General features: G+C 43.2%; 1 protein-coding gene across 1 annotated transcript in view; it reads left to right on the plus strand.

The window, feature by feature from the left end:
- Positions 1-9,685: 9,685 nt before the first annotated feature.
- The window catches only part of LOC130486039 (monocarboxylate transporter 2-like), a 36,682-nt gene continuing 22,160 nt past the window's right edge, over positions 9,686-24,207 (plus strand). Inside the window, exon 1 of the mRNA XM_056859212.1 lies at positions 9,686-9,923. Coding sequence (XP_056715190.1) covers positions 9,707-9,923 — 217 coding nt within the window. The 5' untranslated portion in view covers positions 9,686-9,706. The remainder of the gene's footprint in view (positions 9,924-24,207) is intronic.

Consider the following 24,207-nt stretch of genomic DNA (forward strand, 5'->3'; position numbering starts at 1 on the left):
TTCTTTAGACTCATAGTGGCATGTGTGTGTATGCATATATATATGTGTGTGTGTGGGTGTATGCATATATATTATATATATAAATGTCTGTAAAGCTGGACTAGACTAGGCTGATACCCCTCCAGCGCAGTGAAACAAGCAACTCCCAGCCCCTAGTGGGCTGCAGATGTGTCACAAATACTTAGTTTTTATATTTTAAGTTCAAACTGTTCACTAAGCAACAAGTGGGGAAGAAAACTCTTCTCTGATCAAGGTGGAGTCACAGTCTTCTTGAGTTTAATTTCTTTCCTTCATCTGTTTGCTCAAACATGGTGGGAAAAAATTGATATAGCTGCAGTCAATCATGTGAAAGGAATATGGGACCAATTTACTGGGATGGGCCATTTGGTAAACCAGCCTCTCCCTTTTAGCAATGCGTCCTCCGCAATGTACGGAGAAGAAGTTAGCAAGTCAGAGGTGTAACAATCCACTGAAGCGGAATCAGACTGGAGTTTAACTGATCGGACTGAGAGCCAGCATGGTGTAGTGGTTAAGAGTGGTGGTTTGGAGCGGTGGAGTCTGAGAGCGAGCGAGAGAGAGAGAGAGAGAGAGAGAGTTTTACTGTAAAGTTTGTGTTTTCCTCAGTGGCTGAGGAGCAGTAGTTGAGGTTGCTGTGTGTGTGTGTATGTGTGTGAGAGAGAGTGTGTGAGAGAGAGAGTGTGAGTCTGTAGCCTGCTGGAGGGGGGTTTCTGACTGGTTCTCTAGTTTTATCTAGCTGTAGCTGGCTGAAGGTAATTGCTGTGCTGTTGATTGCTGAGGGTGGGGCTGAGAGTATTTAAACAGGCTCTGCTCTTGCCCTGGGGCTCTTAGCCTGGGGGCTCTGTAATATATATATTTTTTGTGCTGAGTGTTTTACTTCTTCAAGGAAGTAAAATCTCAGAAGCTAATCAGGGTCAACAGTGGTTAGAATTTGGATGGGAGACCTCCAAGGACTTACTGTAGTGTTTAGAATGGTAGGGTAGGATCTGGGAGATCTGGGTTCAAATCTCCACTCTGTCCAGACAGCTCTCTGGGTGACCCTGGGCCAGTCACTCCCTAGCCTACTTCTCAGGCTGATGGTGTTTGTGAGGATAAAATGATGGGAAGTACACTGCATTGGTCAGGCCACACCTGGAGTATTGGGTGCAGTTCTGGAGGCCCCACTTCAAAAGGATGTGGACAGAATCGAGCGGGTGCAGATGAGAATGATGAGGATGGTCAGGGGCCTGATTAATCAGTTCTGTGGAGTTTACTTCTCCCTGTTTTGCTTTATCTTTTATGCCAATAAAGGCTTCGAATCAGTCAGCGGCCTGGAAGACCAAGCCCTATGAGGAAAGGCTGAGGGACTTGGGAATGGAGAAGAGGAGGTTGAGAGGGGACATGATTGTTCTCTTTAAGTATTTGAAGGGCTGTCACCTAGAGGAGGGCAGGGAGCTGTTCCCATTGGCAGCAGAGGATAGGACTCGCAATAATGCATTTAAATTGTGGGCGGAAAGGTACTGTCTGGATATTAGAAAAACTTTTTTTATAGTAAGAGGTATTCAAAAGTGGAATGAGCTACCTAGGGAGGCAGTGAGCTTTCCTTCACTGGCAGTCTTTAAGCCAAGGCTGGAGAAACACTTGTCAGGGATGCTCTGGGCTGATCCTGCATTAAGAGCCAGCATGGTGTGAGAGCCAGCGTGGTGTAGTGGTTAAGAGCGGTGGTTTGGAGCTGTGGAGTCTGATCTGGAGAACCGGGTTTGATTCCCCACTCCTCCACATGAGCGGTGAACTGGATTTGTTTCCCCATTCCTGCACACGAAGCCAGCTGGGTGATCTTGTGCTAGTCACTCTCTCTCAGCCCCACCTACCTCACAGGGTGTCTGTTGTGGGGAGGGGAAGGCAATTGTACGCTGATTTGATTCTCCCTTAAGTGGTGGAGAAAGTTGGCATCTAAAAACCAACTCTTCTTCTTCTTTGGACTGGATGGCCTGGATGGCCCCTTCCAACTCTATGATTCGATAAAGGAGTCGCTGTTGTGGTCCTGACTAGGGAAAAGGGGGGCCCATAACTAATAAATGAATGTGGTAGCAAGGCTGGATGCACTGTATGCTATATGAGTGGTCCGTTCAGTTTTTCTCAATTACATATGAAACAAACCTGTGTGTGTGTGTGTGTTAAGTGCCGTCAAGTCGCTTCTGACTCATGGCGACCCTATGAATTAAAGTCCTCCACAATGTCCTATCTTTGACAGCCTTGTTCAGATCTTGCAAACTGAAGGCTGTGGCTTCCTTTATTGAGCCAATCCATCCATCCAACCTACCCAAAAGTAAAGCAGAAGCGCGCTTATGGAGCGCTGGAGAAAGGCCGGCATTACAAAGAAGTGCCCGCCTTCCCCCCCCCCCCCATCAACAATGCCCCTTTCTAGATAATTCCCAGTGGGTCGCCGTGTTAGTCTGTCTGCAGTAGTAGAAAAGGGCAAGAGTCCAGTAGCACCTTAAAGACTAACAAAAATATTTTCTGGCACGGTATGAGCTTTCATGAGCCACAGCTCACTTCTTCAGAGTGTCAGTGAGGCTTTGAGGACTGAAGATTGTGGAGGAGAGGGAAAGGTTTAGCAGAGCAGGAGAGTGGGAAGGAAAGAGCCCGACGATTGGAACAGTCCTGAATCTGAGACGGTAATAGAACGGCAGCAAAAAGTTGCGGATTGTACGGAACAGGTTATCGAGAGTGTAGCAAGAAGTCTGTCTGGAAAGGGGTTTTCCCTGGCATGCAATATTTAAAACCTAATTCCCAGAGGGTCGCCGTGTTAGTCTGTCTGCAGTAGTAGAAAAGGGCCAGAGTCCAGGAGCACCTTCAAGACTAACAAGAATATTTTCTGGTAGCGAGCTGTGGCTCACGAAAGCTCATACCCTGCCAGAAAATATTTTTCACAGCGGGTCACCGTGTCAGTCTGTTTGCAGTAGTCAAAAAGGGCCAGAGTCCAGGAGCACCTTCAAGACTAACAAAAACATTTTCTGTAAGTCAAAAAGGGCCAGAGTCCAGAAGCACCTTCAAGACTAACAAAAACATTTTCTGTAAGTCAAAAAGGGCCAGAGTCCAGAAGCACCTTCAAGACTAACAAAAATATTTTCTATAAATCAAAAAGGGTCAGAGTCCAGGAGCACCTTCAAGACTAACAAAAACATTTTCTGTAAGTCAAAAAGGGCCAGAGTCCAGGAGCACCTTCAAGACTAACAACAATATTTTCTGTAAGTCAAAAAGGGCCAGAGTTCAGGAGCACCTTGAAGACTAACAAAAATATTTTCTGGTAGGGTAGAAGCTTTCGTGAGCCACAGCTCACTTCTTCTTCAGAAAGCTTCTACCCTACCAGAAAATATTTTTGTTAGTCTTCAAGGTGCCCCTGGACTCTTGCCCCTTTCTAGGTTAGAGTTTATCCAGGCCAGGCACGGAAGGCAGGGACGGGGTCGCGTCCATCAGCACCCCCGCGGCCACACGCGAGCGGCGCGATGGAGAGGAGGCTCCCTGCGGCGCCCAGGGGCTTGCTCAACACTCTTGCTCAACCCAAGAAAGGGCGGGGGGGAAGGAAAGGCTCCTCCGGGGCCTCCCCAGCCTCCTCGCGCCCACGCGTCAGGCCGAGGGCCCCCAGCCCACACCCCTCCCCGGAGACCCCGAGGCGCGCGACGCCCAGCAGCCCCGCCCGGGAGAGCCGCGCGCTCCCACAGGTGAGGTGCCCGGCTGGCGCGCGCAAGAGCGCACCGCGGAAGGGGGAGAGCAAGCTTGGCGCGAGAGTCGGGGGTGGGTGGGGGCGAGGACCCGGACACGTGTGCAGCTTCCGCGGCTCGTGCCCGCGCACCCCCCCCCCCCGATGGCGAGGCCACGTCTATTGAGAAGCTAAACTTTCCAGAAAGGATTGGTTGGCAGGGACTCAGCCTTCCGGCGGCGTCCCAATTGGCCTCCCTCGCTGTCCAGTTCGTGCACAGTAAACAAGACCTCCCGCTTTCCTCTCTGAAACTCGGAAGGAGACGCGTGCCCATGCAAGCCGGATTGAGGTTTGATGAGGCCCTAAGCTATTGAAGGTAACGGGGCCCTTAATAGGGCCAGCTGTCCTTTGTCAACAACAAATTGTCGCTGTTTTTTTTGTGTTGAATATATGCTATATGTAGAAAAGGGCCAGAGTCCAGTAGCACTTCAAGACTAACAAAAATATTTTCTGGTAGGGTATGAGCTTTTGCTCACTTCTTCAGATACAGCTAGAATGTGAATCCATCTTTTAAGTTACATACTGATGCTTGTCTGAATTCACTCTCCTCTACTTAAAGACTGATGGATTCACATTCTAGCTGTATCTGAAGAAGGGAGCTGTGGCGCACGAAAGCTCCTACCCTGCCAGGAAATATTTTTGTTACTCTTGAAGGTGCTACTGGACTCTTGCTCTTTTCGACTACTGCAGACAGACTAACACAGCTACCCACTGTGAATTATATGCTATATGGTAATTTATGGACCTAATAGGTATCTAAAGCCATTTGCACATCACAAAATATGTATTTTATCAAAGGAATTGTTGAACTGAAATACAATTAAGAAGTGTATTAATAGTGAAATAATTATTAAGCTCTAACTTAAAATGATTTTTTATTCATAACAAACTTAATAATGCAAACACATTGGCATTTGCCAAAAACAAAAGTTCCTTTAGAAACACAATGTACATCCAGTTTTTTCCCCCCTTTAAATGTTTTGGAGCCCCCCAAGAGAGTGGGGCCCTAAGCTGCAGCTTGTTTAGCTTATATGTAAATCCGGCACTGGATCTATGTTCTGTTGGTTATAGGTCTGCAAAATGATCCGGGGCCTGCATACTTTCTGCTGTGGGTTCCCCCCTTACCAAAGGAAGCCCTGTAGCATTTTCGGTTGCTTTTTTTTTAGTTCCATAACACTTGAAATAGTGCTCAACAGGGTGTAGTGGTTAAGAGCGGTGGTTTGGGGCGGTGGAGTCTGATCTGGAGAACCGGGTTTGATCCCCCTCTCCTCCAAATGAGCGGTGGAGGCTAATCTGGTGGACCAAGTTGGTTTCCCCCGCTCCTGCACACAAAGCCAGCTGGCTGACCTTGGGCTAGTCACAGTTCTATTAAGAGCTCTCTCAGCCCCACCGACCTCACAGGGTGTCTGTCGTGGGGAAGGGAAGGTGATTGTAAGCCGGTTTGAGTGTCCCTTAAGTGATAGAGAAAGCCGGCATATAAAAACCAACTCTTCTTCTTGGTGGTGGTACCGTTCATCTGGCTCGCCCTTTCCAAGGAGCACTCTATGGCCCTTTCCACCACCACACTTTCATTGTGACCGTTGCTTAGTTTGCATTTATCAGAACATAGGAAACTAGGCTTTCCCTTGCTGCTTTTGCTCTATTTTTAGCATTTTTATTGGATTGTTAAGGTTAATATATTTTTTCCGTTATTTCTTTGCACGTCACTGTGTACAGTCACCTGGGCTGCAAAATATTGCGCACACACAGCAAACAGAATGACCAGATCTATGTAGAATTACTCCAGACTAAGCCAAATGAAATGAATGGAATTAGACTGGAATAACTCTTTTAGGATTGCTCTGTAGGTCCGTGTGCTTGCTTCTAATGGGCTGGCTTGTCATGCGTTTTAGTACATCCCTTGCCTTTATTGTGCAGAAATATGAGCTTGTTGAACCATAGGTTCCATGAGTGCTGCACAAAGACATCTTTTTTTGTGAATGGTGTATTATAAGTGTCTGTGCTTTCTCTAATGTTGTGTTCATTTTATGTTTTGTGTACTGTCATGTTTTATGATTTGATGTACATTATGGCTGCCTGATGCATAGTGTTGTGTAGTTCATGCTGTATATGCAAAATTCCTGCGTGGCATATGCATTTATTGTGTGTGTGTATATATATATATATGTGCAGTTTGCTTTGGAACTTTTAATCTTCTCTTTTTTTGCACAAAGTGTCATCTGTGGAAAATTGCTCAATATGCTGCCTTTGTATCAATGTTTGTCAATGTATGACAAATCACTATGGGATCTGTTGTCTAGTATGATGAGTTAAAGAATTTAGGAATTTTAACCACAAATTATAGATTTTCCACAAATTGGGAAACTGTTTTTTCATACCTCAAATCTTTTTTATTATGTTGTACATACTTCTCAACATTGTTTTTTAATTGACTGAGTTTTGATATTCTGACACCTTCTGTTACCAGATCTGTTAAACAAAAAAGGTTTCAGGTAACTAAAGATGCTGTTCTAAGCAGAGTTACATCGATTTCAGTGAACTTAGCAGGGGGCAGTTCTGCATAGGATTACAATCAATGGATATGTAGTTTGTATTCTACATGTGTGAGAACCTGGGAGGTTTGCGGTCAGATTTTCTCTGATTGAGGTGTAGAGAGGCATTTTTAAATCTTTCCACCCTTGAAAGGCTCCCTGTGCTTTTATATAGTCCTAAAAAAAAGAGTAGAGAACCTGCCTGTTCCCACTTTAAATGAATAAGAGAATGGTGGGGCTGGTTAGGGTTACCAGGTCCCTCTTCGCTATCAGCGGGAGGTTTTGGAGGCGGAGCCTGAGGAGGGTGTGGTTTGGGGAGAGACTTCAATGCCATAGACTCCGCTTGCCAAAGCGACCATTTTTTCCAGGTGACCTGATTTCTATCAGCTGGAGATCAGTTGTAATAGCAGAAGATCTCCAGCCACTGCCTGGAGGTTGGCAACCCTAGGGCTGGTTCCAGTTCATGAAATTGTGAGGGGGTAGAAGGGTTAAACCACTTCTCTTCTTTGTTGTCCCAATCTGAGTTGAGCTGTGCAAGACTGTAATTTCCCTTTAAAAGATCTGTTATCTCCGTCATGTTTTTACTTTAACCCTGACGTGCGTGCTGTTCTAATGTACACTCAATAGGAATAGGAAGGAGTGGTGTATGTATACGGTACTTCCAGTGCCCTTCCTGCTATATGTGTGTTCCTTACAGTGTGTGTTCAGCTTCTGTGTCATTTGTATATCTGTTTTCTCCTCTGTACCATGAATACATACTCCGTACAATGTTCCATACAATGTGTTTGTTTGTTTTTTGTTTGGCTTGTGTTCACAATTTTGTTCGCGGTTGTGTGTTCTGCTCCATACTTTGTTTGTTGTCTATGGCACAAGAGTTCTGGATGCAACCTCTGTGCTGAAGACTAGTGTGCTTGTATAGTTTACAGATGTGCATGCTGATGTGTGTGCATTCTATATGTTACAGAAAAGAAAGTTCTGTGCAGCAGGTTTTCTGTAGGTAGGTATGTTTTATCTTGTATCTAGCACGCAAAAATCATGTTAAGGATAGCCGCTCACTTACCCGAAATTTAGTATTTTTACATAAAGGGGGGTAGGAAGCACAAGCAAATCATATGTTGGGCAATTTTGGAATAGTTTTTCCCGATGCTTGAAAGCAGTCTGTTTTGAATCATGGCATAACATGGCTGTGTATATGTTTCCCGTGCATTCGATACACTATTTAATATAACTGTTGGTTACAGACAACAAACTGCACTCGCGCATTTTATATATACTTTCGATAACAAAGTTTATGTGCAATACTTCTAAATGAACCTGCCTACTTTGGGGTAGGGGGTATGAGCTCGTGTGTGGGAACATATTTGTTTTCTGTCCAAATAATGACAATACCGGAACATGTAGAAGTCCTCTAAAGTCAAAACTGTTTCCAATATTATCTTTCAATTGCATGTATCTAAATAAAGTGCCTATAAATAAAGTGCATGTAACAGGAATATCAGATGGGTCCCACATTTATTTATTGCAAAACATATCATTTGCTGGACTGAGAATGAATATTCGTAGTAAAATTTGCAATGCATGTGACCCTCTGGTGACATTTGCATGAATGTTTAGATGAGGGTATGAAAAAATAACAACCAAAAGTGAACGAAACCCTTGGGGAAAGTAGATTGATTGTATTGAATTGCTGTCTCATTTACATCTGTAGCCGGTCACCTTTGCTCAAGAGCAGTTGCCTAGAGACACAGAACTAGGTTTAACATGGCCTTTGGGTCTTAAGTAATAACTACCACTGAAGTTAATTACAGGAGATCCTGTGGGTGAAAAAGGGCTACCAGCTAGTAAGCTACCATCGGAAATTTAGAACTGGCTTCTGTATGTTATATTAAAGAAGATAATTCACAGTGGGTAGCCGTGTTAGTCTGTTTGCAGTAGTTCTGAAGAAGTGAGCTGTGGCTCACGAAAGCTCATACCCTACCAGAAAATATTTTTGTTAAACTTTAAGGTGCTACTGGACTCTTGCCCTTTTTGACTATATTAAAACAGAGTTTAATATGAGGTATGCAAAAAGCAATCTGGATGTGTATCAGATAAACCAGAATTTTGCTGCTGATTTGCCAGTGGGTTGCATTTTACTTGCTCATATGTAGGGTTGCCAGGTTCCTCCTGACAACTGGCAGGAACTTTTTGGGGCTCGGGCAATGCGACCTGGAAATGACGCGAACACTCTAGCAATCTCCTCTGAAAACTCTATGGTTTCCATAGAGTATTTGGGGGAGTGTGCTAGAGCGTTTGCATCACTTCTGGGTAAACTACAAGGAAGTGACAATCACTCCTTCCCTTCAGATGAGCCTCTTCTGCCTGCTGACCAGCTGAGGGGCAGCAGGTAGCCTGGCCAATTGGCGGGCACCCCAGTTGATTGGTGGGCAGCCCAGTCAATTGGTGGGCAACCTATGTAGTGTATGAATTCTTTATCTAGACTCTGAAGTTGGCCATATGAATAGGCTTGCCAATTGCCCGCAAGCCTACTCATATAGCAAACTCTAGAGTCTAGATAATGAGTTAATATACTGTATAGGTTGCAATCATTATGAGGTTGTATGAGGGTTGCCAGATCCCCCCTGGCCACTGGTGGGGGATGGGGGAGGGTTGCCTCATTGGGATACAATGCCACAGAGTTTACCACCCCCCACCAAAGCATCCATTTCCGCCAGGGGAACTGAACTCTGTAGTTTAGAGATGAGTTTTAATTCTGGGGAACCCCAGGTCCCACCTGGAGGCTAGCATCCCTAGGTTGCATCCACAAATATCCTCAGAGGTTGGCAGGGTATTTTAATAATATAATAGGTCATGAGAATGACATGCACTGCAGCACTATGAAGTTTTTTTTGAGATAATTGTATTTGAACACATGAAACTACCTTCTACTGAATCAGACCTTTGGTCCATCGAAGTCAGTATTTCCTACTCAGACCGGCAGTGCCTCTCCAGGGTCTCAGAGGTCTTTTATATCACCTTCTCCTTGATTCTTTTAACTGAAGATGCTGGGGATTGAACCTGGGACTCTGTTGCTAAGCCACAGCCCCTCCCCATTTGACCATGTCTGTCCTGAATGGCACGTTAATGGTATGATCCCAAAATTTCAACCCACTGAAGTAAATTAGACATGTTTACAATAAAATGCATTTTAAGATTGCTAGAAATATCTCTTACGTCTATTGCAGGAGCTTCAGGGTTTTAAAAATCTTAATGCTGTCCAGGGAATGAATGAGAATGGGGGAAAGGAAAAATAATGTTTGTGAAAGACTCTGAGTGAATTTCCTGTGTGAATGTGATGCAACCTGATTTTGGGTGTACACTTTATCTTTCAGGGACTTCCAGAGAAACACTTTCAGGGACTTAATTTAGCCCTGACATGCCACCTCCAGCAGACACAGGAATAACCTATACCCCTCCAGATGGTGGATGGGGTTGGGCGGTGGTGTTTGGAGCATTCATATCCATTGGATTTTCATATGCTTTCCCTAAAGGCATCACAATATTCTTCAAAGAAATCCAGGATTTCTTTGACACATCATACGGTGAGATTGCATGGGTGTCTTCAATTATGTTGGCTGCTACCTATGGTGGAGGTAAGTAAAACAAGACTGCTTGGCTGTGCTTTCTGTTTGGGAGAGGAACGCACGCGTCTCCCTATTAAGGCTGCAATCTTAAAACACATTGTTATGAGAACATGTCACTGAAAGAGTCAGAGCTTACTTCAAAGTAAATATGCTTAGGGTCAGGGTTTGAATACAAAAGCCAATAACCACATGAACAACTATGATTCAAATCTATCTTTTAAGGTTGTGAAAGATGCCCTTGAATGATCAGATGGGATTTAGAGATTTGTTTCGTTGTTGGAACTATGCTGGTAGGTCGGATAGTAAACTGTTGGACTGTACAGAATGTTAGACAGGGGTAAGAAATGAAAAGACAGTAGGTACTGAAGATTGGTTTTATATAATTAAGAACATAAGAAAAGCCATACTAGATCAGACCATGGTCCATCAAGTCCGGCAGTCTGTTCACACAGTGTCCAGCCAGGTGCCTCTAAGAAGCCCACAAGCAAGGCGACTGCAGCAGCATCATCCTGCCTGTGCTCCAAAGCACCTAATATATTTGGCATGCTCCTCTGATCCTGGAGATAATAGGTATGCATCATGACTAGTATCCATTTTGACTAGTAGCCACAGATAGCCCTCTCCTCCATGAACATGTCCACTCCCCTCTTATAGCCTTCCAAGTCAGCAGCCATTCCCACATCCTGGGGCAGGGAGTTCCACAATTTGGTTATGTGCTGTGTGAAAAAATACTTCCTTTTATCTGTGTTGGATCTCTCACCCTCCAGCTTTACGGAATTAGGGATGCAGTGGTTTCAACGGTTCTCCTAGAGTACTTTTACTGTATCTCACTGCATACATGCATATTTATATAAATAGCGTGTACTTTTTGGGTAATGAGGAAGGTGCATTTTGAGTGGTGGTAATGTGGAATATGCTTTCTCTCGCTCTCCCTCCCTCTCCCTATCTCTCTGTCTATAGAGAGTTCCTTTTCAAGTATAGTTTTATAAGTTTAGTTTTACAAGGATTACTTGTAAAACTAATGTATGCAAAATCCTCAATTTATAAGTAACTGGTGGTGGTCACTGATACATGTACCAAGACTTTGTGGACTCCCTTGGGGCAGTATAATGCTTCTGTTTGGACAAAAAAAAGTTTCAGTGTCCATTCTGTATGTGGGAGATGAGATTGATAATGAGGATAATGCAGATAAGCATTTGTAATGCTTTATGCACAAATAAAACTCTGTATGAATTAACAGTGATGCCAGCCTTCCAAAAACACAGAGAGTGGTCTAAAGCATTCAAACTGCATATTTGCAAGACTGAGTAATTTTCTTTTCTAGTATCTGGGTTTTCAGTTCCATAATCTGTAGAAACGGCAATTGCTTTTCAACTGACAAAGTGATGAAATGTCCCTGAAGTGACTAATAGCTTCAGCAAGCTTTTTCTGTTCTTCTCTAATGCAATTTCTGCAGTCACTTAATAGTGAGATCCGGATTGGGGGTGGTCCTCTGTGACTTGCTTTTGGCAAGTTTAAAAAACTGAGCTTGCTTAGCACGTGCTAATGAGAGAGGTCCCAGTGCATGTTAGATCCATTCACAAAATCATTGTCATGTGGATCTTAACACAAGATTACTTTGTGTATCCCTTTTTGGAGCATAGGATGTGTCTGAGGCTTTCATAAAGATACTGCTTATACCATATTGAATAAAACCTGATTTAAATGTCATGCACAGGGAAAGAGCTGAACTTTGTAACTTTGCATGGACTTAAGTGTCTCATTTAGACTCTTGTACAACCTGTATAAAACAGCTGTATGTGCTTAGTTTGCATTCCAGCACAATATCTGCAAGGTCTCTGGATCTCTGTTGGGTACACTAAACACATGTAGCTGAATTGCATTGGTTGCAGCATGATTCAAATGAGATATTGATAGGGTTGCCAGGTCCCTTTTTACCACCGGCGGGAGCTTTAGTTGGGGGGAGGGATACACACACGCACAAAAATGTCCCTTCCAGGTTTATCCTGGAAGCGACGGGGACGCTCTAGCACATGGTTTTCGTAGAGTTTTTTGGAGGGAAGTGCTAGAGTGTCCCGTCACTTCTGGGGTAAACCCGAAAGGGACATTATTTCACCGCAGGCCACCGTGCATGTGGCCAGAACCCCCCCTTCACCTGGTCTCCTTTCCCCACCAGCCAGCTGAGGGGCGGCAGGTAGGCCTGTTAATTGGCGAGCAATTGTGTACCATTAAAAGGCACCTGGCTGCCCTAGATGTTGAGCCTTTGCAGAATTGCATGGAGAAGGTTTTTACTTTGCCAGCATCACGTTAAATTGATCCTGAGTCTTTACCAGAATATTATGAAAAGCTTTTATGCAACACTGTGTATGCTAGTATCCCATTGCAAGATTGTGAAACCCATTACAGTCTACCCAACATTCATCTGCTTCAGTACATTTTCCTGCTTACTTTTGTGTATTTACTTATTTATTACTTCATTCACATCATTTATAGTCCACCTTTGTCACTTGGACTCAAGCTGGATTACGCAGAGTGAGTCAGTACAATTGACAGGATGGGGTATTCAGTAAACAATACAATAGGATTAGGGTAGTAGAGGAGCCCCGTGGCGCAGAGTGTTAAGTTGCAGTACTGCAGTCAAAAGCTCTGCTCACGACCTGAGTTCGATCCCAACGGAAGTTGGTTTCAGGTAGCCAGCTCAAGGTTGACTCAGCCTTCCATCCTTCCGAGGTCGGTGAAATGAGTACCCAGCTTGCTGGGGGTAAAGGGAAGATGACTGGGGAAGGCACTGGCAAACCACCCCGCAAACAAAGTCTGCCTTGGAAATGTCAGGATGTGACGTCACCCCATGGGTCGGGAATGACCCAGTGCTTGCACAGGGGACCTTTACCTTTACCTAGGGTAGTAGAACCAATCAGAAATCTAACAGTCGAACTGACGCTAAGTGTAAGCATTTATTACTGGAGCATTTATTATTTCTGAATCTCTTTTAGTCTTTCACAATAGGCTACTGACTTTCTGAGAACAGAAAAGACTGCAAGATATATGCAGATACGTTCTTACAGATATGGTTATGCTTAAACACATTCATTATGAAGCCCAAGATACTTAAAATCCACTTTAGTTTTAGCTATGTATTTTGATTGATTTAAGAGACCTTGGTAAAGCAACAGGGTACTGGTTCATTTGCGATTGTGGAGTTAATGTTTGATTATGCCAGCACATGTTTGATTAAAGAGATTGTTCCAACACTCTGCAGCAATTTGGGTTAAAAGCAGAAATCCAGGATAATAGAACTATGTATGCCTAGGGCTACTGTGGGGGGAATATAAAGCAGGAATACACAGTTTATAGTCCCTTTTAGAAGAAGGAGGAGGAGGAGTTATATGCTGACTTTCTCCACCACTTAAGGAAGAATCAAACCGGCTTACAATTTCCTTCCCTTCCCCTCCCCACAACAGACACCATGTGAGGTAGGTGGGGCTGAGAGAGTGTGACCAGCCCAAGATCATCCAGCTGGCTTCATGTGTAGGAGTGGGGAAACAAATCCAGTTCACCAGATTAGCCTTCGCCTCATGTGGAGGAGTGGGAAATCAAATCTTGGTTCTCCAGATCAGACTCCACCGCTCTAAACCACTGCACCACGCTGGCTTCCGGGACACATTGATCCCAAAGCAGTGACTTGAGTCTGTCCTTTAAAATAGGGTTCCTAATGCTGGTCTAACAAAAGCCCAAAGCCCTGGTGGGGATGAGTTGGGTGGGGAAGGGCTTCTGTCTCCATGAATGATCTCTTTCCCATCAGAGAGGCCAGGGCACCACAAGTTAGGTGGGCCTGGAAGGTCATGCATACACTCAGTCCCTATTCCTGTTTTCTGATAGGGACCAGCCCCTGCTCACCAACTCTGTAGCTCACTACACTTGCAGTATTGTTTTATAGAGAAGAAGAAGACTTGTTTTTTATATGCCAACTTTCTCTGCCACTTAAGGGAGAATCAAACCAGCTTACAATCACCTTCCCCTCCTCACAACAGACACCCTGTGAGGTAGGTGAGGCTGAGAGAGCTCTTAAGAGCTGTGACTAGCCCAAGGTCACCCAGCTGGCTTCATGTGGAGGAGTGGGGAGACCAACCCGGTTCACCAGATTAGCGTCCGCCGCTCATGTGGAGGAGTGGGGAATCAAACCTGATTCTCCACCTCTCCAAACCAGCACTCTTAACCACTACACCATGCTGGCAATACATCAGGCTCCCAGATAGTCAACACCAAAGTGGGCTTAATAGTGGTTGGATGAGTATGATAAACATTCCAGTAATAAAAAAAATCAGTTGTCTCTTTTAACTAGGTTTGCCAACCTCCAGGTGGTAGCTGGAGATCTCCCGCTATTACAACTGATCTCCAGGCGACAGCGATCGGTTCATCTGGAGAAAATGGCCTCTTTGGAAGGTGGACTCTATGGCATTGTACCCAAACCCCACCCTCCTCAGGCTCCACCCTCAAAATTTCCAGGTATTTCCCAACCTGGAGCTGGCAAACCTATTTCTAACTGCCTAACTCAACTGCCATCCCAAGAGATTTTACTTCACCTTGCAACCTCAGACATTAATGGGGAAGGAAAGTTTTCTCTTAACACATTTTGACCATTTTTAAAAAATGAATGTGAACAGGTATGTGTGTGTGTGGGGGAGCAGAGAACATGCCTTATTGCCAAGGCAGATGGCCTGATCTACATCCAATGGTACGAATGAAGTACAGAGAAATGACATATAGGTATAGGAAGAACCCCCACCAGCAGCAACAATGAATCAGGGAGAACAACAATAGTGAATGGAAGTAAAAAAAAAAAAAAAGCATGAATGAGGAGGAGAAGGTAGGGATTTTTCACAGATGTTTTCTGCCCAGAATGGCAACTTTCACAGTGAAAATTCAAGTGCTTGAAAATTGCACATGAAACATTCACTAGGGCTTGGCCCTTGTAACAGGGAAATGCAAACATTCACTTATTCATTGCAGTTATGAAGCAATTGCACCATTCCAATGCAGATCTTAGTGCTGGTTAGGTATAGTATCCAAACATTGGCTGTCATAAATCAACAAAGAAACCAGTCCCAGTTATTTGCGCTCAAAGGGATAGATCAAAAGCTTAGTTCTTAAGTAAACAGTGATTTGCTGTTTGCTCTCTTGAGTTGATTGCAACACTGATGAAAGGTTGAACAGGTTCCATCTCCTACCGTTTAGTCAGGTGTCTTTTCTGAACATTGTATAATGAGACATCTTTCATTCCACATAATTTAAAGAGAAAAGAAGGGGCTATCTGATAACTGGTAAGTGAATTTCCCAGGGGCATATAAATCAAGGCAAAAAGAGAGAAAGAAAGGGTTTTTATATGCCGACTTTCTCTTACCACTGAAGGAAGAATCAAACCGGCTTACAATCACCTTCCCTTCCTTCCCCACAACAGACACCCTGTAAGGTAGGTAAGGTTGAGAGAGTGTGACTAGCCCAAGGTCACCCAGCTTGCTTCATGTGTAGGAGTGGAGAAAGCAGCCCGGTTCACCAGATTAGCGCCCACCGCTCATGTGGAGGGGTGGGGAATCAAACCCAGTTTTCCAAATTAGAGTCCACCACTCCAAACCACGGCTCTTAACCACTACACCACACTGTCTCAACATTATAATTTATATATATGTATATATATACATTATAATTTATATATACGTTATACAATATATATTATAATTTATATACACATTTTTATTTTAAGTGTTCAAGGGAGCAAGCCTAATTAGGTCTACTTGAAAGTAAATCCCATTTTATTAACTGAGCCTTACTCTCAGGAAAATGTTCTTTGGATTGCAGCCTTAATGTGAAAACTTGGGATCATTTTCCAATCCATTTAATTTTCATCACATGTATAGATCTACTGAAATTATGGGACTAATCACCAACTATAAATTAAATATACGTTTGCAAGATGAAAGTCTAGTCCTAAGCATTGATTTCTATGGATTTAGACTGGAGTAGCTTTGCATAGGACTGCCCTTTAAGTCTGTTTATCACACTGTTCCTTGAACTTCTTCTCCCTCCCTCTTAAAGGCTATTTTTCTAGACTTCATTATTACAAAGAAAATGACAGAATGTGTTGCACTGCAAATCAAATCTGAAGAAAGTAGAAGAGATCTGTGCAGCAAACTAACAGAGTAAATCTTCTGAAGCTAACAAAATTTCAGTTCTTCTTAATGACTCCCATCTAGGGTTCCCAGCTCCGGGCTGGGAAATACTTGGAGATTTTGGAAGTGTAGCCTGAGGAAGGTGGGGTTTGGACAGGAAAGGGACTTCAGTGGTGTATAATGCCATAGAGTCCACCTTCCAAAGCGGCTATTTTCTCCACGTGAACTGATCTCTGTTGCCTGGAGATAAGTTGTAATAGTGGGAGATCTCCAGCCACCACCTGGAGGTTAGCAACCCTACTCCCATCCGTCCCATACCTCTACAATTGTGTGTTTTCTGTTTCTTTCTTAGCCTGCCATTTTTTAAAAAATCCAAAAAAGAAATAAAAACAAATATCCTGACTAAAACAGAGTATAAAAAATTTAGTAAATATATGAAAAAGTTAAATTTTGCATTAATTGTCCGTATCACAGAGTTTAACAGTGCAATCCAAAGAAAGAGGTACTCCAGTCTAAGGCTAATAGTTATAAAAACAATTAGAAACACAGGTGTAGGAAATGGAAGTTGTGCTTAGTCATATTTCTGCTTCAGTTCTGGCAATAATGTGTGAAAAGATGTGCAAGATTTTGAGTCCTTAAAGACCAACAAGATTTTTGGTGTATAAGCTTTCAAGAGTCAAAGCTTATACCCCCCCCCCAAATCTTGATGGTCTTTAAGGTGCAACTGGAGCCTAATCTTGCTCTCTTCTGTAGACCAACATGGCTACCCTCTGAAATTATCTTCATGAAAAGATGTGGTGATCAGACCTGCCTTCTGAATAAAACTGTAGTTTTCCTGTATGATATTACCCAAACTGCTCTCAACTTGGAGAATTATAGCAGCAGTTGGAAATCACAGAGTATTTATTTATATAGCGGAATCACACCCAATGTATACCAAAGTTGTTTTCAGTAACCCCTGAATAAAGACAGAGGCAAATGGCTTTCGGATTAAGAGAGTTTATATAAGCAAACGTTCAATGGTGCATACGCACATAAAGAAATTCCTAAGAAAGAAAGAGGTGGTATATACAGAGATGGTTCTAAGGTCGTTGGTGGGTAATACATTACCAAATCCAGAAGATGTCCGAGTTCCATGGCAGAGAGGAATAAAAAGGGGGTAGTGGGTGTCCCCTGTATGTTCCAGCATGGCTGCTCACTCTGGCCAAGTGACAGTCAGTATCAGAGAGAGAGGAAGAGAGAGAGCCCTAAGGACTTTTGGGGGATTCAATTATACCTTACTCTGGGGGCGGGGTGGTGAGGGGCTTCCCGGGGGGGGGGTAGAAATTACCCCAGATGGCTCCTTCTCAAAACAATGGGGATCAAAGACTTCTTGTGATGTGGCAATATTATATGCTATCCTGACACCAGTGATTTGTACATCCACGGGACTGGCTGGAATCATGAAGGTGCGAATCTCTGCTTTCCAGGATGTGGCAGCTGTGGGAATCGTCTCCAGCTGCTAATGTAGATTGCAACGGATGTTTTCCTGATTGAACTGTTGGGAGGGGGGAAATGCACGAGAAGGCTACGTGGTGCTCTCGCCTCGGCTCCATGGCTTCTCTTTAGATCAGGAGACAATCAGGATCATGGCTTCCCTCTGGCTTGTTTAGGGGCGACCCGGTCTCTTGTCCTGGACAGTCTGGCTTGCACGAAGCAAAGGAACGCTTGCCAAAGCGACGGGCATTGCCGCTTAGGCAGTATGGTGAGTCTCTGGTGTGGTTGCCATGACCAGGGCGGGAGGTCAGGCTGCCCACCTAGTAACAATGACTTCTCTCTTTCGAGGCTGGGAATGTTCGTCCCTGTCATCTATTTATTATTTATCCTTTGAAATTGTTTGAAGCATCAAGAAGATGTAATTCTGAATACCCCTTTGCCTTTAAAAAAAAAAAAAACTTCAAGCATCCTGTACCAGAGTTTGCCGTCTCTCAGCAGAAGACCGTCTGCTCAAACGGTGAGCCGTAGGTGGTTGTTCTGCAACCAGGAAGCTGAAAAGTTGACAATTGACCTTGAACATTTTCATCCAAAACTTTACAGCTATGTTTTATTATTCAGCTACTACTATAAATTACAGTGGCAGGTACAGAAGCCCATTCTAACTGAGGCATAAATAAAGCATTAAAATAATGTGTCTCATTCTTCAGCCCATCAAAAGAAGGGCCTTAGGATCCAGTTTAGCGTTTAAATACCCATTCCAAGTTCCACTAACATTCAAGGTGAAGCAATTAATAATTGTGAGTATTCATTGTATTTAATGAATGCTTCCATTTAAATTTTCCCAAACCGGGAATTGTTCTACCGGTTGAAAATTCAGGGAAACATTTTTCCTGCTATAGCAACTTTTATTCTTTAGTTAGTTTTAGTAGAACTGGCAACAGGCATTTTTTGTTTTGTTGGCTCAGGATTTTTCTCCCACCTAAAAAATAGTAAGGGTTTTGTCTAGCCAAAATAAAGCATATGAATGTCTCACTGCCCGGATAACCTATAAGAACCAATGTCCCACTGATTTCAATAAGAGAGTTAATGCCTTTCTCTGATTGAAATCAATGGAACTTCTTTTGCCCTTATTTTTTTAATATTGGGTATTTGGGCTAATAGATTTCTTTGTGCATTGACAAATAATGGATTACCATTTTAGTTGTGATTATCTTTCACGGCTGTGATTTTGTAAGTGAAATCCTTGAAAATTACATACATTTCAGTTCGTACGTTGCCTACAAGCATTTCCACATCCTAAATGGGATTTTGTTAATAGTAATAGTAATAATAGTACTAACTACTTCACATGAGAGATCCTGGCATTCTTACATCTCATCACGATGTGATATGATTTTATCTTCTGTTGTAGTTATCAAGGTCATTGGACAAGAGTCACAGCGCTGTGATAAAGATTAATATAAACTAGAAAATGGAAAGTATGGGGACCAAGGCTGTTTGAGGTTAACTCTTTACAATCATCTCACAAGCTAACTTATGTCCCAGCTTCATAGACTTGTGATTGTTGCAGCTCTCATGTGAAATTTGTTTCACAACTGAGCAGTCACAGGCAGAAGGTTCTAATTGTGTGTAAGAACTACTCATAATCCACAGGCAAGGAAATGTGGATGTTTACATTTACTAAATTTTAGTTGTTTAATGTTACAGTCTCCAGTCCCCCATTCTCTTATTTAAGAAGAAGGACTTCTTTATATTGATCATTGTGCTAGCTAATGAAACCATTGGGAAGGGGAGCAATCAGTGAGGTTATAACAGGTGCCTCTATATACTGATACTCTAAGTTAAGAAGACTAAAGTGCAGCAGCAGTGGTTTGGGTTAAAAGGGCTATGAACTGAGAGGTTTGGACTGACGAACAAGTTTCTGAACAACAGCCCACCTCTGTGACATTTCAACATTGTCTGAATTAAACCAGAAATAAATCAATCCTGAGGACATTTGGTCACTACTTAGACAACTGCCTGCTACTGTGAAGTTGTAGGGCCTCCCTTTTGCAGGTGTTTTAGGGAAAGGCTGATGATAAAGTTATTTATGTGGTACGTTTATATTTAGGGTTGGGGCAGAGGAATTAGGGGACGGAGAAAAGTGTGCTGGCCATTCAACATCACTTCTGGGGAAAACTGGAAATTATGTCATTACAATGGGGAAAGGTGACACTAGGATTTGTCCCAAACCATAGAGTTTTGGGTGAATCCTAGAGCGTCTCCCCCAATGTAATGTCTTCAGTTCCAGGTTTTACTGGAAGTGGTGTGTGCTAATACATTGCTCCTATTTCCCCCCCGCCCATTTTGCTAAGTTGGCCTTGGCTGGCGAGGCAAACCACAAAATGAAAAAAGATGCAAGGTGACTGGTGACAGCTTTATTGTCATGTACAGACCCGACGCGTTTCTCTATTAAAGCTTTATCAGGGGGATTGGCTGGTCAGGAACCAGAAAAAGTAGCAGTGTAGTGAGTATATTTAGTTAGAAATGACTTCTGTTATTTTCTGTGTCAGTGTGCCTTAAGATTTCGTAACCTGTATTTTAATCATTTTGAACCTTTTGATTTTCAATAAAGCCTTTAGCTTTTGAAAGGTGTTTGAGTTTACTGACCTGGCTCGGTTTCTCTACAAACAAGGCTGGAGCTTGGCAAGGGCTCAGTCTTGACACCATGGTGTTATATATCTGCCCACACACCCACAGGGAGTGTGCTTGCTCATTGGCTTCATACCTGGAGCCCTGTTGTTTCTCAGGACAGACAAAAGTTCTTTTTAAAAAATAGTTCTCACTCATTTCTTGGAGGACGTGAACCTGGCTTGCACTGTTGGGAACCCTCAAGCAGCCTCAGGCCATTTCAAGCTGTTATCCTTCCTTTTAGACTGTGTTGGAGACACTGGGCATTGCTGGGGTGGTCTGGGTCTCTCTCAGTTGGGCCAGAAGAGGAATGGGAAAAGCCAGGTTCATTTTGCGTTGAAACAGGGTTGAGCTGACAAGGAATGAGGTAACGTGTATACAGAAAAATTGGATCCTGGCTGAAACTGGGAATAAAGGAGGTTAAAGCGACCATGCATAAATGACCTTTAGCACATAAGATCACAGTAAAGAGATCCCTATCTCCCAGAAAGAACGGAGATTTGTGAGATATCATTTATGTTGCCAGTGTGGTATAGTGATTAGTATATCAAGCTAGGTTGTGTTCAAGTTTCCATGGGACCATGAAGCTTACTTGATTACGTCACTCTACCTTAGCTTAACCTACCTGGCAGAGTTGTGAGGATAAAATGAGGGGAGAAAACTTCCACATTCTTATAGTTCGGGATTCCAGTCATTGGGGAACAAGCCATTTTCTTCATGCACAGTTTGGGAACTTCCCAGAGGCGTCTAACTGGACCTTTAGCCTGATCCGGTAGGGATCTAACAGTGTTGCATCAGTAGAAGAGAACTGAAGCGGGAAGGCATTTTGAGCATTTCATCTGCTAACGCTAGATCATTTTAAAGGAGGAAAGAATGCTTATTCTTTCTATGATGTCACAGGCAGAAATTTTATTAAAGGTCAGTTGAAAGAATGTTAGAATTGGTATCAAGGTGAAAATTAATTGGACAGAATAACAGATTAGTCAGTTCTCAAGTTAGTATACCAGAGACAGGTTAGTTTATATTTGCCTGCCCCCCAAAATCTGACTTGTTGACATGGCCTTTCATGTATCACCAAATAATGAATGGAAATTTGTCACACAGCTGTGATAAAATGCACTGAACAGAGCAGACACTAAAGTGGTGTGATTTATATAGGTTAAATGCAATTATTTACTTCAGCTCAGTCTACTGAAAGAGAAGTAAGACTACTGAATAAAGGAAAAACCACACAATGAAAATAGGCCACAACAATGGTCTGATTGTATATCTCTTGAGATCTATATGGAATTTTGAAATATCCTATTCCCCCCCCCCATCCAACTTTCCTTCACTAAAGAAATGTTGGTAATCTTTAGAGGTCATAGCTACCTAGAAGGTATCTGCAATGGTAGAGATGACTTAACATGAACCAGATTGTACATGGATAATGTCTGTACCATCCAGCAGCCATTTCCTAGTCACTGGCATCGCTGCCTGTATCTACAATCTGTGTTGGCGTGCTGAACACTGGCGTTTCTCCACACTTTGGAAGGATCAGCATTGGCTGACCTGTATATAAATATCATCATGATTATTACCAACAATTATTTTCTTCATGATAAAGGCTGTGGAAAATACTGCCATGATGCAGGAAACGGCTGCCAACAGTACCCATTTACATCCTGGTTCACTCTGGAATTTCTCCATACTACCTTATATATAAAGAAGAAGAGTTGGTTTTTATATGCTGACTTTCTCCACCACTTAAGGAAGAATCAAACCGACTTGCAATCACCTTCCTTTCTTCTCCCCACAACAGACACCCTGTGAGGTAGGGGGAGCTGAGAGTGCTTGACAGGCCCAAGGTCACCCAGCTGGCTTCATGTGGAGGAGTGGGGAAACAAATCCAGTTCACCAGATTAGCATCCGCCGCTCATGTGGAGGAGTGGGGAAACAAACCCGGTTCTCCAGATCAGAGTCCACTGCTTTTAACCACTACACCATGCTGGCCCTCATATTCAGAAATCATATTCAGAAAATAAGAAGACCATCATATATGTGAACTATGCTGAAATACTGAAATCTTTAGTAAATATGTGAGCCATAATATATCTCTGAAAACATTTTGGGTAGCAATAAGAATATCTTAGAAATAAGCAGGAGTCAAATAACTCAGCTTCATCACCTAGTCCAGCTAAACCAAGGGCTTGATTACCCATGCACACACAGACTTGATTCACCTAAAATTGAGTATGTGGTGTGATAATGCTGCACACAAAATTCTATCTTCTCCAATGACCTAGGGCCAAACTTGAAGTTACAGTGTCCACAGGTCTGACCCATGGATGCCTATGCCATTTTGGATATGAATTAAGTCATTTAAAAATACTGTTAGGGCCTGATTAGGTCCATAGTGCAGCGGGACCAAGTGATCCTGTCCCTCTGTATATCTTTTCAGGTGCCAAAACAGTCCCTACCCCAACTATTTTTGGCCCTTGAAAAGGCATGTGGGGGGGAGACAAGATCACCTGATCTGCTGCACCGTGGGCTAGGCACTCATGGCGTTTTTAAATGGCTGAATTCATCTTTAAAATGGCATCAGTGTCCACTGCTCAGACGTGCCTATGCCATAACATCTAGTTCGGCCTTAGGCAGGCTGCAATGAAGTGAGCTCTATGGTTAATCCAGTGTAATGCATATTGAATAAAGGGTTGGGTGTGAAAAAAATCAAGAAATAAAGTACATTCACATATATGGGAAAATGTCATAAATTATTGCTTAGTGCCTATTTGAATTAATTTCTGCTGCTACCAGTATGTCTTAACTCTTTTTTGTGGGGGCAGATACTCATTCTTCCAAGTGGTGGGTTGGATCCTACAATTCATGAGAGGAGCTCCATTTGCAGAATGGAATTTGCCTGCTTCACCATTCTGCTGTAGCCCTTTTCCATTTTCAAAACACTGCCTCAGAGGTTCAGGGTCTGCAGGAATATTTATTTCGTTGGGACATTTTTATGCCTTCTTTCTATCTAATCAGGTCTACAAGGCGACGAACAAAATGTAAACAAAATGTAAACAATTAAACGTAGTTAAAAATATAAAATTCAATTAAAAGCAGTACTCGGTGCCATAATGGGGTGCTGTAGGAAGAGGCAGAAAGCACCCCTTCCTCCACTGGTGGAAACACCTTTGTGCAAGTGAATATGGACTCATTGTTTGCATTTACCTAGATAAGATACTGATCCTCTCAGTGGAGAATATAGAGTCAGAGCTTTACAACCGCAATCCAATCTGAACCATGCCACAATTTGAAATCCAGTAAAATATCTAAATGTAAACAAAATTATTTCTAGTATGGTGTATGACAGGGATGTCCTCCAACCCAAACATTTAGCTCATCTTGCCAATGTAAGCATTTCTGTGCCGGCTACTTCAACTTTCCAACAACATTCCATCATTTCTCTGGCTTAGAGATGGCTTTCTGAATTGCATGGGTCTTGTTTACCAGAGTTGTTATGTTATCTGGGCTATACTTGTACCCACTGAAAACAAGGCAGGTCAGGCTGCGAGGCTGAGATAGGGAAAGGCTACGTCTTCTCACCCCCCTTCCGCCCCCCCCCCACAAGGATAGACAGTTATCTAATTTTGCAGACTGTGGGCCAGGGAGAGGTGGGGAGGGGGGTGATGACTTGCCCACCATGTGATAGATAGGAAGTGCTAGCTAGCCTATATACCCTGCTGGGGAGAGAGGAACACTGTTCCACTAGCTAAGAAGCTACCCAGATGGGGAGGATAGTGGCCGATGCCCAGGCTCCCACCCATGCTAAGCAGCCCCCTGACCTTTGTAGACATTTTTGAGAAGCTAGAGGTTAAGGCTTCACCCCTCCCCCAAACATACAGAGAATCAAGCTAGAAGTTGGTGAAAGATCAGCAGTGAGGCAAGATTACATCATACCTTGTATGTCAGACAACAGCTGCCAATTGCTTTTGCTGAATCAC

The sequence above is a fragment of the Euleptes europaea genome, chromosome 1, assembly GCF_029931775.1.
Source record: "Euleptes europaea isolate rEulEur1 chromosome 1, rEulEur1.hap1, whole genome shotgun sequence".
Classification (NCBI taxonomy): domain Eukaryota; kingdom Metazoa; phylum Chordata; class Lepidosauria; order Squamata; family Sphaerodactylidae; genus Euleptes; species Euleptes europaea.